General features: G+C 40.8%; 1 protein-coding gene across 1 annotated transcript; it reads right to left on the bottom strand.

The window, feature by feature from the left end:
• Nucleotides 1–237: 237 nt before the first annotated feature.
• On the bottom strand, nt 238–7,087 carry LOC132808251 (uncharacterized). The gene is made up of 4 exons (XM_060822071.1): nt 7,045–7,087; nt 6,633–6,912; nt 5,799–5,863; nt 238–605 (listed from the first exon to the last, which is right to left on the bottom strand). Exons 1-4 carry the CDS (start codon nt 7,085–7,087, stop codon nt 238–240), a joined length of 756 nt encoding a protein of 251 aa, XP_060678054.1.
• Nucleotides 7,088–18,937: the final 11,850 nt, after the last annotated feature.

The following is an 18,937-nucleotide window of genomic DNA, read 5'->3' as shown; positions in this document are numbered from 1 at the left end:
CACAAAATCACAATCTCATTCATAAAATTATCATCTTTCCATTATATATGATGAATTACCACACAATGAATAAAGTTTCTATGCTGCAGTCCAAGATTTCAAATTTCCCATATCCCTCAACTGCAAACCACTTCATTTGTTTGTACAGCTGTCTCTGTTCTCTGTATTGCTGTTGCTGCAATCGTCAGGACGTTCAGGTTTTTGTACAGCTCTGTCTGTGCTCTGTGTCACTGTGTCCTAATCGTTAGTCTGGTTACGTTTTTGTACAGTTCTCTGCGTCATTTGGATCATAGTGTATGCTGAGCTCCGACTCAGTGCACAGTAATACACAGCAGAGTCACTTTGTTGTATTGTGGCGATATATAAACGAGTAATTTTCGCTGCAGAGTCAATATCAGCAGAAATTCTTCCTCCCGCTGCATTTTTGTTATTCAGCTGTCCTGAAGTGTATCTCTGAAGCAGGTATTCCAGAGCCTGTCCTGGGGCATGACGGTACCAGTAAACTGTGTACTGACAGAATCCTGAATATTTACAGCTTAAGGTAATGGTGTCACCTGCAACTGAGGTTTTGACAGTAGAGCTGTGAGACTCCAGGGACGGGGAATCTAGAGAACATATTAAGAAAAAAGATTTTAGAGCACTGGTTGTGCTGGAAACCTGGAAATCGTGCAAACATTTCTGTTATTAAGAGATTTTTTTCTTAATTTAACGCAGCTTTGACACGGTCTTCATCATAATTAACAAATTAGTATCCAGATGTTGCAATTTCTTGCTGTTGGCAGAGTGCGTTGTTATTACCAGATTCAAACATCAGAATGCATGATAAGAATTCAGAATTAAGACTAAATTTCAAACGGAATTTGCAAATGAACTGCAACAGGGAAGGATCCCACGAGAACGGGCAAAAACTACAGAATGGGAGGAATTGGTTTTATTTGAAGTATCTACACATGCACTACCGATACTGTGTTGTCTGCTTCAATCGATTTTATTAAAAATCTTCTTCTGTATTTCTGTTAAATGTACATCTGGGAAAAAAAATAGTTCATGCTCCTCTTCACTCAGATGTTCACTCTGCAGATTTACATAACAGACAATTACCCCCGCCATGTTACATCTTTATGGTCAGTAAGATCCAACAGAACGTCATAAAACTCATCAGCAGTTATTGACCTAGATGAACGGTAAGTATCTGTAGGCCACAGTATTCGGGAAGATAATTAAGAACAGTACTGGCACAGCAGAAGATCATTCGGTCTGACGTGCACATACTGTGTCTCTGAATGAGGAATTCAATGACTACCACTTCCCACTCTCTGCCAGCGGCTGACACACACTTCCTTCTTAGATAATTATGCAATTTCCTCTAGAACACCTTGGCCAAGTTTGCCTTTCTTGCAGTCTCAGGAATTACATTATACATCACAAACATTGAAATTAAATTCATTTTGCTTAAGTCGTCATTGATTCTTTTATCTATTCAATGTGTTTGTTTCAGTTCTGGAGCTTTCCACCAATTGGAGCAGTTTGACACTATCTGCTCTGTCCACACTGTTCATGATTTTGATTAACTTCATTAAGTATGGAGGAAGCGAATGGTTTGGGGCCCATACTAAAACTGTTCGACAGGACTTCCCTGGTATGGAGGATTTTAGCTGTGAAAAAAGTTTGGGTAGAATGGGTTTGTTGCCACAGGAACGCAGGAGATTGCAGGGCGATCTGACAGACGCCTGTAAGATTGTGAATTGCACGAAGGGGATGGAAAGTATGAGTTTTTTTTCCCAGGGTGGAGGGATGAATTCCTCGGCGAAACAAGTTCAAGGTGCGAGGCGGGAGATCGTAGAAGAGGTACGCGATCCAAGTTTTTCACACAAAGAGAGGGGAGTGCCCGGAAGGCGTTGCAAAAGGAGACGATGTAAGCAGGCACAGTAGCAGATTTCAACAAGTACCTGGACGAATACACTGAAAGGAAGGGAATGAAAAGATACAGATCATGTGTGGAGAAAGTTGTGGTATGGAAGGGAAAATGTGTCAATGGAAACTCAGAGAAGTGAAGGCCCTGATCTTGTGCTGTATTGTTCTTTGTTCTCGATTTTTTTCGAACTTCACTTGTTGAAGAAAAGTAGCCAGAACATCTTCAATCCAGCTCCAGCTCCAAATTCGTTATACCGTGAAATAATTCATGTATATGTTTCTGCATGCTCTCTCCTGCCTTCACATCCGTCCAAAATGGCGTTTCCCACTAACTAATACAATGTTCTCGTTGGTTTCAAAGCATGTTCTACAGATTTAACAATCTAAATGCTTTTGGACTGAATGCTCCTTTCACTATAGCTTATGAGAATGATTGTATAATTTTGCAATTTATCACAACAGTTTCATTATTTTATGCCTGTATGTCAACGTACTGCGACATTCCATAACCACACTGTAGCTCCAGGCTAACCTTGGAACTATTCGTCTTTCCATATACCATGGAACTAATCTCTTTTGATTTCACTTCTCTAATAATTTCTTCAAATCATTTCATTTGAAAATCTATAGCTCTCATTTTGTGACATTGGCTTGCTGTTTCCCATCCTGTGAATTGGTTCCAAAGTCGCACAACTGACATTTGGGTTCCGGCATTGGCACTTACACAGTGGTTTTTCAGGCACTGAGAACTAGATTCTCAGGATATCTGACAATTTCAATGCCTCACTCCATTGATGAACAGTTCTCCGAGATTTCTGGCAAGGTGTTCTCTGAAATTTGAATCACATGGAGACATCAGATCAAGCATCGTCCATTCAGGGTAATTGACTGCATCTGTTTTTCTGCGCTCCAAATGCCTTCTCCCTCCTAAACTGGAACTATCACGTTTCTAACTGATTCCCATTTCCTTCCATTCCCTTCCAGTTTTCTTTCTCTATTTTGCAATGACGCCATCATCATAATGAACCATTCGTTCCAACCAATCCACTTGTCAGCCAGCTCCACATTCTGAACTGTCCCAGTTCAAATAAATTCCCCCGAATATATCTATCTATTGTCTTGGCACTTCATGTATTGCAAGGCGCTTTCGTATTGAGTGACATACAATTGGACCAGTCTCCACATGCATTTGGTTTCGCTATTAAGTGAAGGTCAATGATTTCTCTGGAACCTTTTCATTCTGCCAAATTTCGAAAGGAGCCCCAGGCTTTTCAAACTTTCAAAATGACACATAATCCTGCTCAAGCTTTTATTGAATGGTGTAAAACTAAATCAAGTTGATGATGCAAAAATCTGAACAGGAGAGGCTATTCCTCCCTTAAATAGGGCCGGAAAATTGAGGAACATCAGCGTGGCTCATCTGTCTTCGCATTATGCCCCCCACTATTTCCAAATACTTTGACATCGTTTGCATTAAAACATCTATCACAATGTGGATTATTTATCAGATCCCTTAAGAAATGGATACGTTTTTATTAAGTACAGCCGTTTTCATAAATTATGGTTAATATAATACAACCCCCTGTAATCCTATAGGTAACTGTGCCCCTGTGTTTGAAGTTGAACTTCAATTTCGTAGATTCAAAGAGATGTCTAGCATGGAAACAGACCGATCAGACCAATTCGTCCATGATGATGAGGAATCTTCAATTAATCTAGTCCCAATTGCCAGCATTTATCCCACATTCCACGTCCCACGTCAGCCTTCCTATTTAAATGCCTATCCTGTTGACTTTCAAATGTTGCAATTGTAACTGTGTGTGTGCCTTGCTCTGGCAGTTCATTCCAAAAGCGCGCCACACTCAACATGAGAAAGTTAACGTTTAGGTTCCGTTTAAATCTCCCCCCTCGCATGAAAGCGATGCTCTCTAATTTTGGACTCCCTCACGCTGTGGAAAAGATATTGGCTATTCACTCTATCTATTCTGCTCATCATTTAACAAACTTCTGTCATGTCACAACACAGCCTCTGAATCTCGAGGGAGAGAAAATCCTCAGTGCATTATGTATCTGCTTATGCCTCAAAACCTCGGAACATATGTGCAAATCTCTTCTGAGTCCTTTATAAGTTTCACAATATCTTTCTTATAGCAGGGATACCAGAATTGAACGCAGTATACGAATGGCCTAACCAATGTCCTGTTCAGGTGCAACGTGACCCTCCTAAGTGTTATATTGAATGCACTGACAAAGAATGGGACCCTTCAGAAACTCCTTCTTCACTTTACTGTCTACCTGCGACTCCAATTGCAAAGAACCTGCAGTACATCTCTTTATATGTCAAGGCTCACCAGGTCCTTACCACTAAATGTAGACGTCTGCCATTATTTGCACTAAAAAAGGCTGCATCTCATCTTTCATCGATTCTAAACACTGTTTGCCATTCCACAACCCAACAACCATCTTACCAAGATCTAGTTGTTTCTGAGGTAATTTATTTTGTCTACTATATCACCAACTTTGGCGTCTCTTCGAATCTTATTAACTAGACCTCCGTTATTCACATTCAAAAAGCAGTTCACCCAGCACCGATCCTTGTGACATACCGCTGGTCACAGTCCCCCAGTTCTCAGAGCAACACTGCACCACCACCCTCTGACCGAACAATAGATCCGCTTGCTGTGAAAGGAAGAAGCAAAACGAAACACAAGGCCTTAGCAACCCACTGATATTAAAGGTTAATTCGCCTCTGTATTTAGACTGACTCAACATACAGTGGATATTTATGTCTCTTGTTTACACGACAGTTAAATTAATGAGTTCAGTGTTATAAGAGTGTTATTCAAGGGTGGCATGACATGAACCTGGAAAAAATGTCGTTATAAAAGAAAGACTTTGGAGACGTCTACAGTGACAAACCGGGCAACATCTTAAAACCGGACATCGCTTGGACGGGTACTTGAGTGCGAAAGTCAGAAATGACCATGAATTATCAGATTGAAACGAGCCAGTTTATCAAAATCAGGCATTATCTAGATTCTAGTCAAACTGTTAAATACTGCGTTGATTGTCTGCTTTCTATGAATTGAAAGGTTGAACTCAAAGGGAACGTTGCATTCGTTTCTTATCTGGCTGTTCGTGCTTTGCCAGGAAATTCGAGATCCCAGTCGAAAAAAACCAGCATCAGCATTTCAAAAATTAACATTTACGATGGGTGGGTGCCTGAAGTTTATCTTTTCTTTCTAAGGGAGGAAAGGGGTGAAATTAATGCGAATATTTAGGCAACAGAAAGAAACATCAGAAAGGATAAAATTAAGTTCAGTCACTGACTGCCTAATTGTAAAATTCTGCCAGGACTAAAACTAGGAAATCTGTAGCCTGCTCTAACATGTTCTTGGCTTTGTGCCACTCCAGATCTCAGACAAATCATTGCAAAACAAGGTGCTCTTTCCTGATTCCTCATTCCCATTGTCAGAATCAGCCAGAAATCCTTTGCACATAAGACAGTTCCATTGTTCGCTGTAACATCCAATTCAACATGTGTGCTTGGGACTTAGCAGTTTGATAACCTGAATCCATTTAAAGCAATTGACATTGAGAGTGAGAGACTGGGATTATGTTTGCATTATCTTATGTCCTTTTTTTTCTAAGAATGATACAGATCAGGTCAACCAAACTTATTGACGCTTGTCTCAGGTTTAACTCTCAGCCATGAATCATGCTGCTAATTCTGCTCTCAAATCTAAAATTGCAATGAAAACTTACCTGAGAGAAATGTTTATTTTACATGAAGTTATGTTGGGGGAATATAGATCACAAGAATACAACTACAGTAAGTAGTTTCCTGCACAATGTTGAACACGGTCGGTTTTGAATTCACTTACCAGCTGTGACAGTTACCATTGTCCCAGATCCATCCACTGTGTCTTCGTAGTACCACAATGACAAGGTTCTCGGTCACACCTTTGCAAATAACTACTGACACACCAATCTCTTGGGTAAAAATCATCACTCGGTTCTACCTCATTATCGAGTTGCTTTGAGTCAGTACACTCAATTCCAATTTGGATATAATACGTCAGTTCAAGTTGACCTTGAGGAAATTCTAAAATCTTAGAGACAAGGCACAATAACCTGAACTGGAGATTAGCTCTTCTCAAAAATTGAGTGCAATGCAAAATATCCAGAATAGAAGTCAGAAAGTACAATAAAACCAAACCAGGACGCCAATTTCTTCTAATGCATACGTAGCGACGTGCCACAGAACATTGATTGTAATTGGACATGATATTTGTTTAGGTCTCATTCACCGTGTAATTCCAGTAGTCACACAATGTTTCTAGTCAGCATCAAATCTCTCGGTATGAATCAGAAGCGATTTTTTTTGTTTTAAAAGCGGCTCCAGGTCCCAGCATCAGAATTGGATCCCATCTGTTATTAGTGACGCTTAAGAGGGATCAGTCATTCCCAACACGGATTAATTAACAGCGATCAAACAAAAGACATCACTAACGAACGTTTTCAGCATTAACAAAACTCAAAATGATAACAGCGACAACCTAGTTTTGGTATAAACTGGACTGTGGAGTTGGTGGTCAGAGATGGAGACGTGGGGAGTTCAAGGCTAAAGGGCTTCGGAATTTCATTTACATCTGTGATAACATGCGGAGAGTTTTTTGGTATGGTGGGAGACCGGGTCAAATCACTGTGTGCTATATCTATACCAGGCTTTACAATAATATGTGGCAGTGTCCTTAACATTCACATCCTGAACCTGCAGCGAAAATGTCTTTTCTGCTGTGTTCGTCCTCACAACAAACCGTCCTCCTGACAAGATCCGCTCTCGTTTTGTTCCAGTCTCTGTTTGTTTGAAGAACTCCCCCCGCTTCAAAGGATATGCAAAGAAGCCACCGTAGAAAACGCAGTCGATGCTGAAAGACTGGCACTCTTTCTTGATGTCCGCTGGTGGGGACTGTACCACTGACTGACAAACGGATTCTGGAAATTAAACGGAGAGATATTAGTCCGCACAAAGGAACTGAACCAGAGACAATGCCGATTTTTTTTTCATGGATTCGGGAAGCTTTGTACTAATTGTGCACCATGTTGGATTGTTGGATCCGTACTAACCGAGTATATAGGTACACTGTAAAAGGACAAGTATAACTCCCATCGTGCTGCTGCCTGGTGTAGCAGATGTTTCATGCAGTCTGGAAGCTGACTGCTCCTCTGGGAGAAGGCAGCTCAGAGCTGGACTAAAATGAAGCAGAATGATCAAGTTAACATGCAGATGCAGCTGTTCTTGATCCGGATGTGAAATCATTGCCAACGTTACACTGACGTACAGGGGGTGGGGTTGGAAACTGTTGTGTGAGTAGAGGCTGCATCTACGTCCACCCAGAGAGCTGAGCGGGAAAGTTGGTCATCTGGTTTCATTTGTGCTTTTCTTTGAGTTTGAAATGTTGGTCCAGGGTCTCGCGATTTCTTTCACAATCTGGAAACCCCACTCGCTACATTCCATTACTAACATGGAGTCATTAGTATTCCCCTGAACTGATTGGCATGATTTTGGTTCAATATATAATCAGGTGGAGAGCGCCTTGGACTCAGTCAATCCGTATCTGTCTGACCTCTGAGTCTTAGGTTCACATGTGAGATAACTCAGTCGAATTGTCAACATCGTGAAACACTGTTTGGAAACATCTTCAAGTATTCATTTTATGAAGGGTTTCATACCAATGTACAATTTCACAGTTGGATTCAAAAACTCAAGCCTGTCGTGACGTTTAAAAAGTCCAAGATTTATCTGAATCCTCCGCATTCCCATCGACTGACAATTAAGATCCATGCCTTTTTAAAAGCAAGAATGTATCTAAATTTGCCTTAAAATGTTCAAATACCTGCTGTAGTGCCTGTAGAGAAAGAAAGTTCCAAAACCTCACAGACCTCTGCGAGGAAATAAATCATCTTTATCTGTGTAGTAAATGATCGAATCCTCATCGTTCACCTGGGATTCCGAGTTCAAGTTTCGCCGAGAAAATAAAACATTCTTTATATACTTGACTTGTGAAAACCTACCAAGGTCTTATATTTGCGAGTGAAATGGACTCTTTCTCTTCTGGCCTCCAATTAACAAGTCTCAACTGTTCATGCTGACTTCGCAAGTCAACCATTCGAGACATTGCTTCAGTAAAATATCGGTGTACTGCTTTCAATACATTCTCACTCTTCTGAACTAGAGTTCAGTACAGTGCATAGAACGACAGTTGTGTTCACACAAACAAATGCGAATCTGAAGCAGAACTTTCTGAATGCTGTATAAGTTTCTGTTTAGAATAGAATGCGAGAAAGTGTTCCCTCTCCTAAAATATTAGGAGCCAGCACACACCGATTTAACAGTACGTGGGCCACTAGCCCCAGTGCATTGTAAGAACCAATAGCCCCGAAGCAACAAATGGGCCACGACCTCTGGAACTGCGTAAGGTTTGTCGGTTTGAAGCAGGGGGACAGAACAGTGCGTGGAAGCAGTCCTACAGCAGCACACCAGCAACCAGCCACAGAGCACCGGATAGGCAGTGAGTCACAGGCAGACACTGGTACGGAGGAAGCAGTCCATGAATTACTCTGGAACAGTTCAATGCTGATATGAAATGAACTGTGGCTTAGAGCAGCGCGAGGATTGCTGGTGGATGGCGGTCTGAGACCTGGCGTGCTTGGTCCAACCACATACAGAGACACTGTGGTGAGCTGCTGTGACATTATGTCTACTTATATTTTTAAACGTGTTCTTCAACTTGGTATAATAATGCAATTACTTGTATTTGACTGTTGTATTGAAGATTTGTACTGAAAACGTGTACCCCTAATATTTCGCTATAGGAAGGCAGTCATTGCAAATGATTTTCACTGTACTCTTGCAATGTGCACGTGACAATAAAATGATATTCTAATCTTGTAATATTCCGGAAGAAGCATTGCGAAATGGATGACATAAACTCTTTTTCACACAATGAGCCATATGTTTATGGGTGAAAAGCCTAGAAGAGGCTGCAGTCAGTTTTAATTGAGATACTAAAGAGGGAATTGGATATTAACATAGAACATAGATTAATACAGCGCAGAACAGACGCTTTGGCCCTCGATGTTGCGCCGACCCAAGTCCACCTAACCTACACTAGCCCGTTATCCTCCATATGCCTATCCAATGCCCGTTTAAATGCCCATAAAGAGGGAGAGTCCACCACTGATACTGGCAGGGCATTCCATGAACTCACGACTCACTGAGTAAAGAATCTACCCCTAACATCTGCGCTACACCTACCTCCGCCTAATTTAAAGCTATGCCCCCTCGTAATAGCTGACTCCATACATGGAAAACGGTTCTCATGGTCAACCCTATCTAAACCCCTAATCATCTTGTGCACTTCTATCAAGTCACCCTTAAACCTTCTTTTCTCCAATGAAAACAGCCCAAGTGCCTCAGCTTTCCTCATATGATCTTCCTACCATACCAGACAACATCCTGATAAACCTCCTCTGCACCCGGTTCCAATGCCTCCACATCCTTCCTATGGTATGGCGACCAAACCTGCACATAATACTCCAGATGCAGCCGAACCAGAAACTTATACAACTGCAACATGACCTCAGGACTCTGGAACTCAATTCCTCTACCAATAAGAGCCAGTATGCCATATGCCTTCTTCCTACATGGACACCAAGATCTCTCTGCTCATCCACACTACCAAGTATCCGACCATTAGTCCAGTGCTCCACCTTCTTGTTACTCTTACCAAAGGGAATTACTTCACATTTACCTACATTGAACTCCATTTGCCATCTTTCTGCCCAGCTCTGCAGCTTATCTATATCCCGCTGTAACCTGCCACATCCTTCCTCATTGCCAAAAACTCCACCGACGTTTGTATCATCCGCAAACTTGCTCACCCAACCTTCTAGCCCCTCCTCCAGGTCATTTATGAAAATGACAAACAGGAATGGTCCCAAAACAGATCCTTGCCGAAAACCGCTAGTAATTGCACTCAGAGATGAACCTTTACCATCAACTACTACCCTCTGTCTTCTTCCAGCCAGCCAATTCCTGATTCAAACCTCTAACTCACCCTCAATGTCCTACCTCAGTGTTTTTTTGCAGTAGCCTTTCTTATGAATATCAAAAAAGTGCGAAGGTTATGTGCAGAAGTTTCATGAGTTTTACACTAAGCTGTTGAATAGCCGTCTCTGGTTGAGTAACAAAACGTGAATCTATGGCTCTATGAGATCCATTGGACAAAAATGAAAATATTCTATCAATTTTCCTAATTATTTCCTGCTCGTCATTCCTAACCTGCCATTCTTCATGGACCGTGACACCCTTCTGCATCTCTGAGCTCTGCAACTCTTGCCATTTAGATAATGTACTTCTTTTTATTCTTTCTACCCTATCGGACAACTTCAAATATTTATGTACATTGATTTGTTTTTTAGATCTTTCTGCAACTGCTGAACCTCCCTGCATTCGTCTTGTCCTTTGTTTTGATGTTAATCAGCTTACTCAGCTTCTTTTTCTTAAGAGTCACTTATGTCACAGTTTCTCTATATTCAGATCCAGGTGACATTTACCTCACTGAACTGGATTTCAGTAACCTGGACTGCATTGTTCTGCAGGTATCACGGTGGCTCAGTGGTTAGCATTGCCGCCAGGGACTCGGTTCGAGACTAATCTCAATTGACTGTCAATGTGGAGTGTGCATATTTTCCCCGTATTTGCATCGGTTTTCACTGTGCGCTGCAGTTTCCTCCCACAATCCAAACATGTGCAGGTTTGGCGAATTAGCAATGATAAATTGCCCATTGGTCAGGAGTAATTATAAGGTAATCAGGTTGGTGAATCTGTCTGGGTGGGTTACTTTGCTGAGAGTCGTTGTGGGCCTGTTTCCACACTGTCGTGATTCTCTATGTGAAGGCGATAGCTATGCTTCAAGATGTTCAATATTCACAGGTACTCACAGACAATCTGAGCATTTGGTTACGCAAAAACAATCTTGCCAATCTGTCGATGCCAATCTGCAGAACATTATATCTGAATGCGACTATTCAGAATAGATCTGCATGCTTAATTTTCATTGATAGTTGGATTGTTAAAAACAGGAGTTAAGCACACTCTTGTGTAAACAATGACTGACCAATTAGATGCTGTTGCAGAGGGCCACTTTACAGTCTTCTGTTAATCTTCATATTATCGCTTCTTTAATCTTTGGCACAAGACAGCACAAGTTTAAATTTTGATCTGATCTCGACTTTAAAGGCCACCGTTTTAAGTTCAACAATGAAACTGATGTGTCAGCAGCTTAAATTCAAAGTCTCAGCAACAACTGTTGCCTTTTTGTGGAAAATACTTTATCTTTGTATAAAAATATAAACTTTGTTTGTTCCCTGGCCTCCAGACGCTTGCATTGGCTCTAATAGCTAGAACACACAATTTGACAGACAATGGTAAATTGTTACCAAATTATTTAGATTTTAAATAGATGTAACCACAAAGTTACTCACTAAAATCTAGGATTTTATCACGTAGTTATAAATAATATGTTGTGTTGTGTTACTCATATAATTTGAATAATCATTACTCTCTTTAATTCTCAAATTAAACTTTGTCAAATCCCATGAAGGAAAAACATTATATTCCTCCAAATCAAAAACTTCATTCGAGCAGCAGCTGCAATTATTTGTCACCTGAAACAAATGTAATTAGTTCAAATCATCAAACCAACTAATAACCTCGCTGCAGCCTGTTATTATGAATAATAGAGAACATTTTAGGACATTGCACAGCACACTCAGAGCCTTTGTTAAAAATGCACAGAACACCAGCATTTGTGGGATTTGCCATTTATCTTCCTATCCAAAGAGCTAACGGAATGCCAGGTCAAGTCCTGTCGAGAGTTTGCAGGTGAGAGTATCATTGTTTGGTTCTAGAAATGCTGCAATTTTACCTGAAGCACATCTGTATGTTCTAGTTTAACATGTTTTTTTTTCTTTACGTTCCATGGCATGAATTCAGTTTCACATCATCACTGTCCAATATAAGGATATTAATTCGCCAATTGAGTTTATTTTTGGTATGAATGTTATAAATGCACTCCTTTAAACGCGGAATTTCTTCTTGTTAAGAAGAAAGTACTTTATCAAAGTGTTTTCTCAGCTTCGACTTAATGCTATCTTCTTGTGACTTTTGCCATTTGAATGTTTGAACGGTGTCGCTGATTTTACTAGAATAGGACGAAATATATGTACTTACACCGTTTACGCGGACAGAGACATATTGAATAAATTATGACACTGTTGTCGTAATTTCATGACTATTTAAAGGCCGTCACTGACAATGCAGGTGAATTACTGACGTAATATTATCATTGTTATTATTATGCAAACTTAACTAGAATGTGACATTGCCACTGTCCTGTGGTGAATTGGCATAATGTCCCTACAATTTAGATTACCTACAGTGTGGGAAGCAGCCCTTCGTCCCAACAAGTCCAAACCGACCCTCCGAAGAGTAAACCACCCGTACACACTTCCCTCTGACTCATGCACATAACAGTGTGCGTAATTTTTCTTAACAACCATCTATGTCCGAATTCCAAACGTACCTTATTTTTCAGGTTTCAATTAAAGTCAGTTGTATTTTATTCAACAGGAACATGGATACCTGCTTCAGTTTATGAGTTCCTGCATCAAGCTATTTATGTATACTCAACCCAGATTAAATTCAGATTAGTGATTAATTGAACACTTCTGGAAATGCTCAACATTGCAAATGAAGTGTGATATTTACTGACAAATAGTATACAGTCATATGACGATGTACTTTCGCTGGGGCCCACATCAATCTAAACCTTTATAGTTTGCTGTCTGTTACACTACTGTCTGTACTACTGTATTTATTCTGAACTTTATCTATCATCATGCGTTTTAAACTCCGAATTGTACACTTAACCGTATAAATATACCACTTGCCTTCTCTTCCTATAACTCTGCACCCATTATGTCTTCATTAAAGGGGAATTCATGCCTGACAAATTTAAAGAAATTCGTGGACGGCATGGAGGTAGGAAAAATAAAACAAAATTAGGAGATATAATGTAATTGTAATTTCAGACGACGTTTGATAAGGTCCCACATTTTAATGAAACAAGAGACTACATCGTTGCAGTGATCTGATAGTGAATAGATAACTGGATAACTAACAGAAGACCAGATGTTGAGCAAGTACTTTCCTTAGTTTTGTTATTTGCTGATGGCATCATTAAATGATTTAGTCAGTGAGCATGGAAAGGAATCCCCAAAAACTAAAATGGCACCCCTCAGAAAAACAAGCCAAGAGGAGCCCTAATAACAGTGCTACTGTGCAATAGCACAGATTCGTCAGCAGGTTGTAACACTGCATTATTTTAGTTGGAATAGCAAGCATCAGGCAGAGAGGTTTTGACACTTTAATTCATTCAACCTCCAGTCTAAGCATATGTCATTACGTGCAGAGTTGAACACCCAAGCATAGACATATTGATGTGGACATACACACACGAAATAGAAAACCGAAGAGGAACTACCACAAACAAATCTCAAAGTCTTCTCTTGGTGTATAAACAGTTCAGGACTGATGTATGGAATCATGCCAGCTTTTTGTATTTTGTCAGGACAGGGAAGATCGACCGAAGGATCAGTTCCCATGCTGGACAACGATGACATTATAAATGCAGAGCACAGCCAAAGACCAGAAAAGTGGTATTTTCACGTGGACGTTGGGGGCAGGAATAATGTGTAAAATTAATACTACTGCACCTATATTTACAAATGATGGGATTACCTTCTCAGCCATTGTGATAGAGGACGAAATGGTTTCACCAGAAGAGTTCAAAATTTAGAAAAGGCTATACTTGGATAGACTATTGAAACTTAAATTTGACAAGACACTGGGATTGAACGAGCTACATTGAAGGACATTGAAGGAAATCATGGCATAAATTGTCGGGGCGCTGGTAGTATTCTTTCAGTCTTCCATGGCTTCGAGGCACATCAGCAGCCTCGACACGCTGACTTTGTTTCTCTCTCCACAGATGGTGCCAGACCTCCTCAGCCACTTCAGTATGCTCTGTTTTCATTTCAGAAGAATTGTTTAATTTATCGATTTGAAAGCGCCCTCTGATAGACACTGACTGGAATTCTCAGTGCAGGGTTTTTGGCAGGGTTCTCAATATTTCTGCAGATGTGTGGGCTCCCTGGCACAAAGATGTATAGATATGAAAAACTGGAGGCCGGAAATATTGAAAGCAATGGGTTTGTTTACTTTCATTAAAGTTTCAGCTCACCTTCCTGTTAAAACTGGAGACTTTTCTCATCTTCTCGTGTTATATAGTTTCAGTAAATATTTCAGACCTACATGGTGATACCTGATTTACAAGGACATGTTTGTAGTGGATTAGGTTGTCAAATAACGGAAGCCCAGATTTATGATATCTCATTCTGAATCGTTAATTTAAATTGATCTTGTGACATTGAATCCGTGCAATTCGGTGCTGTAATACAGTTACGGCATGTTTCAAAAGGCAAGTAATAAATAAAATACCTGCTACGTGCAATACGTCTTTCGTAACAAATTCACCAGGCAACGATGCAATTGTCTTCATTAAAGATGATAGGGAACACGTGTCTGTTTCGGTGTTACGGCTTGGGGTAAACGCTCCTGCTTAATTTAAAGCCAACGACACAGAAAAGATTTATCCCGTGTAGTAATCTGTAAACTATCGAGTGGCCAAGAACTGTTTAAAGTTAAAATTAACAGGTTTATTTCTTAAAGAATAACAGAGAACAATTAACCAGCCACTATTTACAATTTCCTTCTCTGACCTATCGTTTACTTTCCGTTCTATAATATTAGTCCAATAAAACTCCCAACTCTAACTTGCAAAACAGCACTTCTTATCTCAAAACCAGGCAGCTGTAGGTTCTTGTTTATGAGCCTTCCTGTATCTTCTTTATTCCTTGTTAGGAATTTCTGCGTCAAAGGTTACTAATCGAAAAGGTAATTTTAAGGCTTTTACTTTTTCACGCAGTCTGTTACATGCTAGGACTTGGCAATTGTCCTCACAACTCTTCAATTTTCCTATGGTCATATTCCTCAGAGTATTGGGTTGTGTCATTGGTCTTTAAGATCGTCAATATACCAAATTCAAATTTGATTGGAAATTGGCTTTTTTGCGGAGTATAATTTAACCTGATTGACCAAATTCGAGTTTATTTTTGTCTCCAGGCAAGGAGCTAATCAAGTCGGTTTACTAAGTGTTACATACATTGGTGCCTCATTGAGGAGACTTGGTCTTATATCGATAATTCTGCTGCTTTTAACTATCTTAAAGTACACCCACATCTTCATAACACCTCTTCCCTTAAGAATAAAATGAACCATCAAAATAAAAAGACGGTTTCAGCTTTGTACCTTTAAAATACATTACCCTAACATACCGATAACATTCATATAATGATACCTTAATTTGTTCCCTATACCTATACACGTACACAAAACATTGAACAAAGATAAATCTAATCTAAACTCTATCTGTTCAATCCGCGATTAAATGTCCATAATTATATTCTTCTGACGTGACATCTACGATTTTAAAATTAAAAGTCTGTAACATAAGACTCCAATGAGATCATATTCTTATCTTCAAAACGTTCTAAGAAAGTAATCGGTTTGTGGTCAATCGTCTCCGACACATTGCTCGTGACATACACATTAAAATACTGTAAGGACAGTACCGTATTCAAAAGTTCATTTTCTATTTTGGAGCATTTCCTCTGGCGGATGTTGATCTTCTTCTAAAATGAATCAATCCCGTCCTCATTTTCCTGTTGGAGGACAGCTCCAACTCCACTGTCACTAGCATCAATGGCGACTTTGGTTTGAACAGTGTGGTCGAGCTAAAACTGGTTTGGTGGTTAATATCAATTTGAAATGTTCAAATGTCTTCTGGCATGGTTCTGTCCACCGAAACTATGTGTTCTTTTTCAGCAAATGGTTTAACAGTGCCATTATACTGCTAAAGTTTGGAACAAACTTCCGATAGTATCTGCTGAGTCCGAAGAATCGAAGTGCCTCTTTCTTCAAGTGTGGTAGTGAAAATTCCTCGATAGCTTTCTTGCTGCGTTCCGCGGGGGGGGGGGGGGGGTGGGGGGGAGGGGGGTCAGTCTTCCATTACTAATGTTATGTCCCAAGAACGTCACCTCCGTTTTTGCATATTCCGTTTTATTTAGGTTATTCACCAGGTTTGTTTCTGGTAGTTGTTCAAAGATCTCTGCCAACTGTACCATATAATGGTTCCAGTTCACCACATCGTCCAAATCGACTGCACAGTTTGTTAACCCAGCCACAACATTTCATGGGTCTTTGGAATGTGGCGGGTGCGTTCTTCATTCGAAAGAGCATCACTTTAAACTGATTTTGGTTTGACAAAAGAAGAAATTTCTTCAGCCAACTCTGATAAATATACTTGCCAGTAACCAGGCATTAAGTCCAACTGTGTGATGTAACTGGCTTGTCAAAATTTCTCGTTAAAGTCCAGCAATCTAGGAATTGGATATGAATCCGATTTTGTAACAGCAATGAACTTCCGATAATCCACGCAGAATCTTTGAGTCCCATCCGGTTTGGGAACTAAGATGATCAGCAAACTTCACTCGCTCTGGCTTGGTTCGAAGGTGTTCTCGTCGAGTATGGCCTCCACCTCCACTGGAGCTGTCTGGCTCTGAGAGATTAAGACGTTAGGGATGTTGTTGTATTGGAGTAGTATTCCCTACGTCAGCTTTATGTACAGTAGCATTTTTCCTCCCCATCTGATTCTTACACATATCCTTATAGTGTAGTGGTGATCTTTCAAATCCGTTCTATGCTCTTGAGACAGAGAGATAACTAATCTATCCCACTCCTCAAGGACTTCGTCATTTTTAAAAGTGTTTTGAGTCACCTCAAAATCCATGTCGTCTGAATTGGATTTCTCACTCCGCGGGGCAGTAACTAACACCTGTTTCTCCAGTTCACTCTCTGTCATGTAATACTATTTCAACTTTTCGTAAGGCATACCTGATAGCTTTTTTTCCTATCTGGCATCTTCACTAAATAGTTCACCTGACTCAACTTTTTCTCAATTTGATAAGGACGACTAAACCTGGCTTTGAAAGGATCTGCCACCATTGGTAACAGTACTGACACATTATCCCCTTGGGAAAACTTCCGACTGTCAAAGCTTTAATCTGCCACGTGCTTCATTGTACACTGTGCCATCTTAGGTGCTGTTAAACTAATCTACCTACTCGATTTAAACTCTCCCTCACCTCCGTTGCATAATCTAATTGTGAGATCTCAGACTTTGGACCTGTCAATTGTTTCCTTAATTAATTTCAAAGGGCCTCTCACTTCATGACCGAACATTAACTCAGAGGGAGTGAACTGAGTAGATTGGTTTGGCATATCTGTAATGGCAAACAATACGAATGGGATACCTTTATCCCAATCATACTGGTAATCCTCACAGTATGCTCTTTAAATGGTCTTCAAGGTCTGATATCACCTTTCTAAAGCTCCCTACGATTCAGGTTGATATGCACTGGATTTAAAGTGATGTATACCGAAGCCATCCATGCCATTCTTAAAAAGGTGAGCAGTTAAAACTAGATCCTTGGTCCGACTGAATCTCCTCTGGATAGCCCATACCTTGTCAAGAAAACTACCAACTCCTCTACCACATTTTATTTCCTTGAAAATCGGGATGGAATTGCCTCTAGAAATCTGGTAGACACATCCACTATGCAGAACCAGTACTGGTTCCCACATTTAGTTCTCGGGAGGGGACCTACACAATGAATTATAATCTATGTGAAAAGTTTTTAAAATGTTGAAATTGGCAACAAAGGTTCTGGTTTTATTACCTACCATTTGGCATGTACGACACGTATGGGAAAATTTAACTATCCTTGGAGCCTTGGAGGGAAGTAAGGGGGGATGTGTGGGCACAGGTTTTTCATTTCTTGTGGTTGCAGGGGAAGGTGCAATGAGTGGAGGTTGGGTTGGTGGGGGGTGTGGACCTGACGAGGGAGTCATGGAGGGAGTGGTCTTTTTGGAACGCTGATAGGGGAGGGGAGGGAAATATATCCCTGGTGGTGGGGTCCGTTTGGAGGTGGCGGAAATGACGACGGATGATACGATGCATATGGAGGTTGGTGATGACCAGTGGAGTTCTGTCCTGGTGGCGATTGGAGGGGCGGGGCTCAAGGGTAGAGGAGATGGAAGTGGAGGAGATGCGATGGAGGGCATCGTCAATCACGTCTGGGGGGAAATTGCAGTCTTTGAAGAAGGAGGCCATCTGGTTTTTACGGTATTGGAACTGGTCTTCCTGGGAGCAGTTGCGGCGGAGACGAAGGAATTGGGAAAATGTGATGGCGTTTTTACAGGAGGCAGGGTGGGAGGAGGTGTAGTCTAGGTAGCTGTAGGAGTCAGTTGGTTTATATCAAATGTCCATGTTGATTCGGTCGCCCGAGATAGAAATGGAGAGGTCGAGGAAGGGGAGGGAGGAGTCTGAGATGGTCCGGGTAAATTTGAGGTCGGGGTGGAAGGAGTTGGTAAAGTAGATGACCTGTTCAACCTCCTTGTGGGAGCACGAGGCAGCGCCAATGCAGTCATCGATGTAGCGGAGGAAAAGGTTATCACCTTCTTCACTATCCTATCTACCTGCGACTCCACTTTCAAGGAGCTATGAACCTCCACTGCAAGGTCTCTTTGTTCCGCAACGCTACCTATGAACTTACCATTAGTGTATAAGTCCTGCTAAGATTTGCTTTCCAAAAATGCAGCACCTCACACTTATCTGAATTAAACTCCACCTGTCACTTCTCAGCCCATTGGCCCATATGGTTCAGATCCTGTTGTAATCTGAGGTAACCCTCTTCGCTGTCCACTACATCTCCA

This window comes from Hemiscyllium ocellatum (genome assembly GCF_020745735.1).
Source record: "Hemiscyllium ocellatum isolate sHemOce1 chromosome 27 unlocalized genomic scaffold, sHemOce1.pat.X.cur. SUPER_27_unloc_4, whole genome shotgun sequence".
NCBI classification, from domain to species: Eukaryota; Metazoa; Chordata; class Chondrichthyes; order Orectolobiformes; family Hemiscylliidae; genus Hemiscyllium; species Hemiscyllium ocellatum.
The sequence above is the reverse complement of the archived record's forward strand: the minus strand, read 5'-3'. Positions and strand labels throughout refer to the sequence as shown.

Coding starts and splice junctions, on each gene's coding strand:
- LOC132808251 (XM_060822071.1), bottom strand. CDS start 7,087: ATGGGAGTTATACTTGTCCTTTTACAGTGTACCTATATACTCG. Junction 5,864..6,632: donor TATTGTAAAGCCTGGTATAG/ATATAGCACACA, acceptor GTGACCGAGAAC/CTTGTCATTGTGGTACTACG. Junction 606..5,798: donor AATGGTAACTGTCACAGCTG/GTAAGTGAATTC, acceptor TATGTTCTCTAG/ATTCCCCGTCCCTGGAGTCT.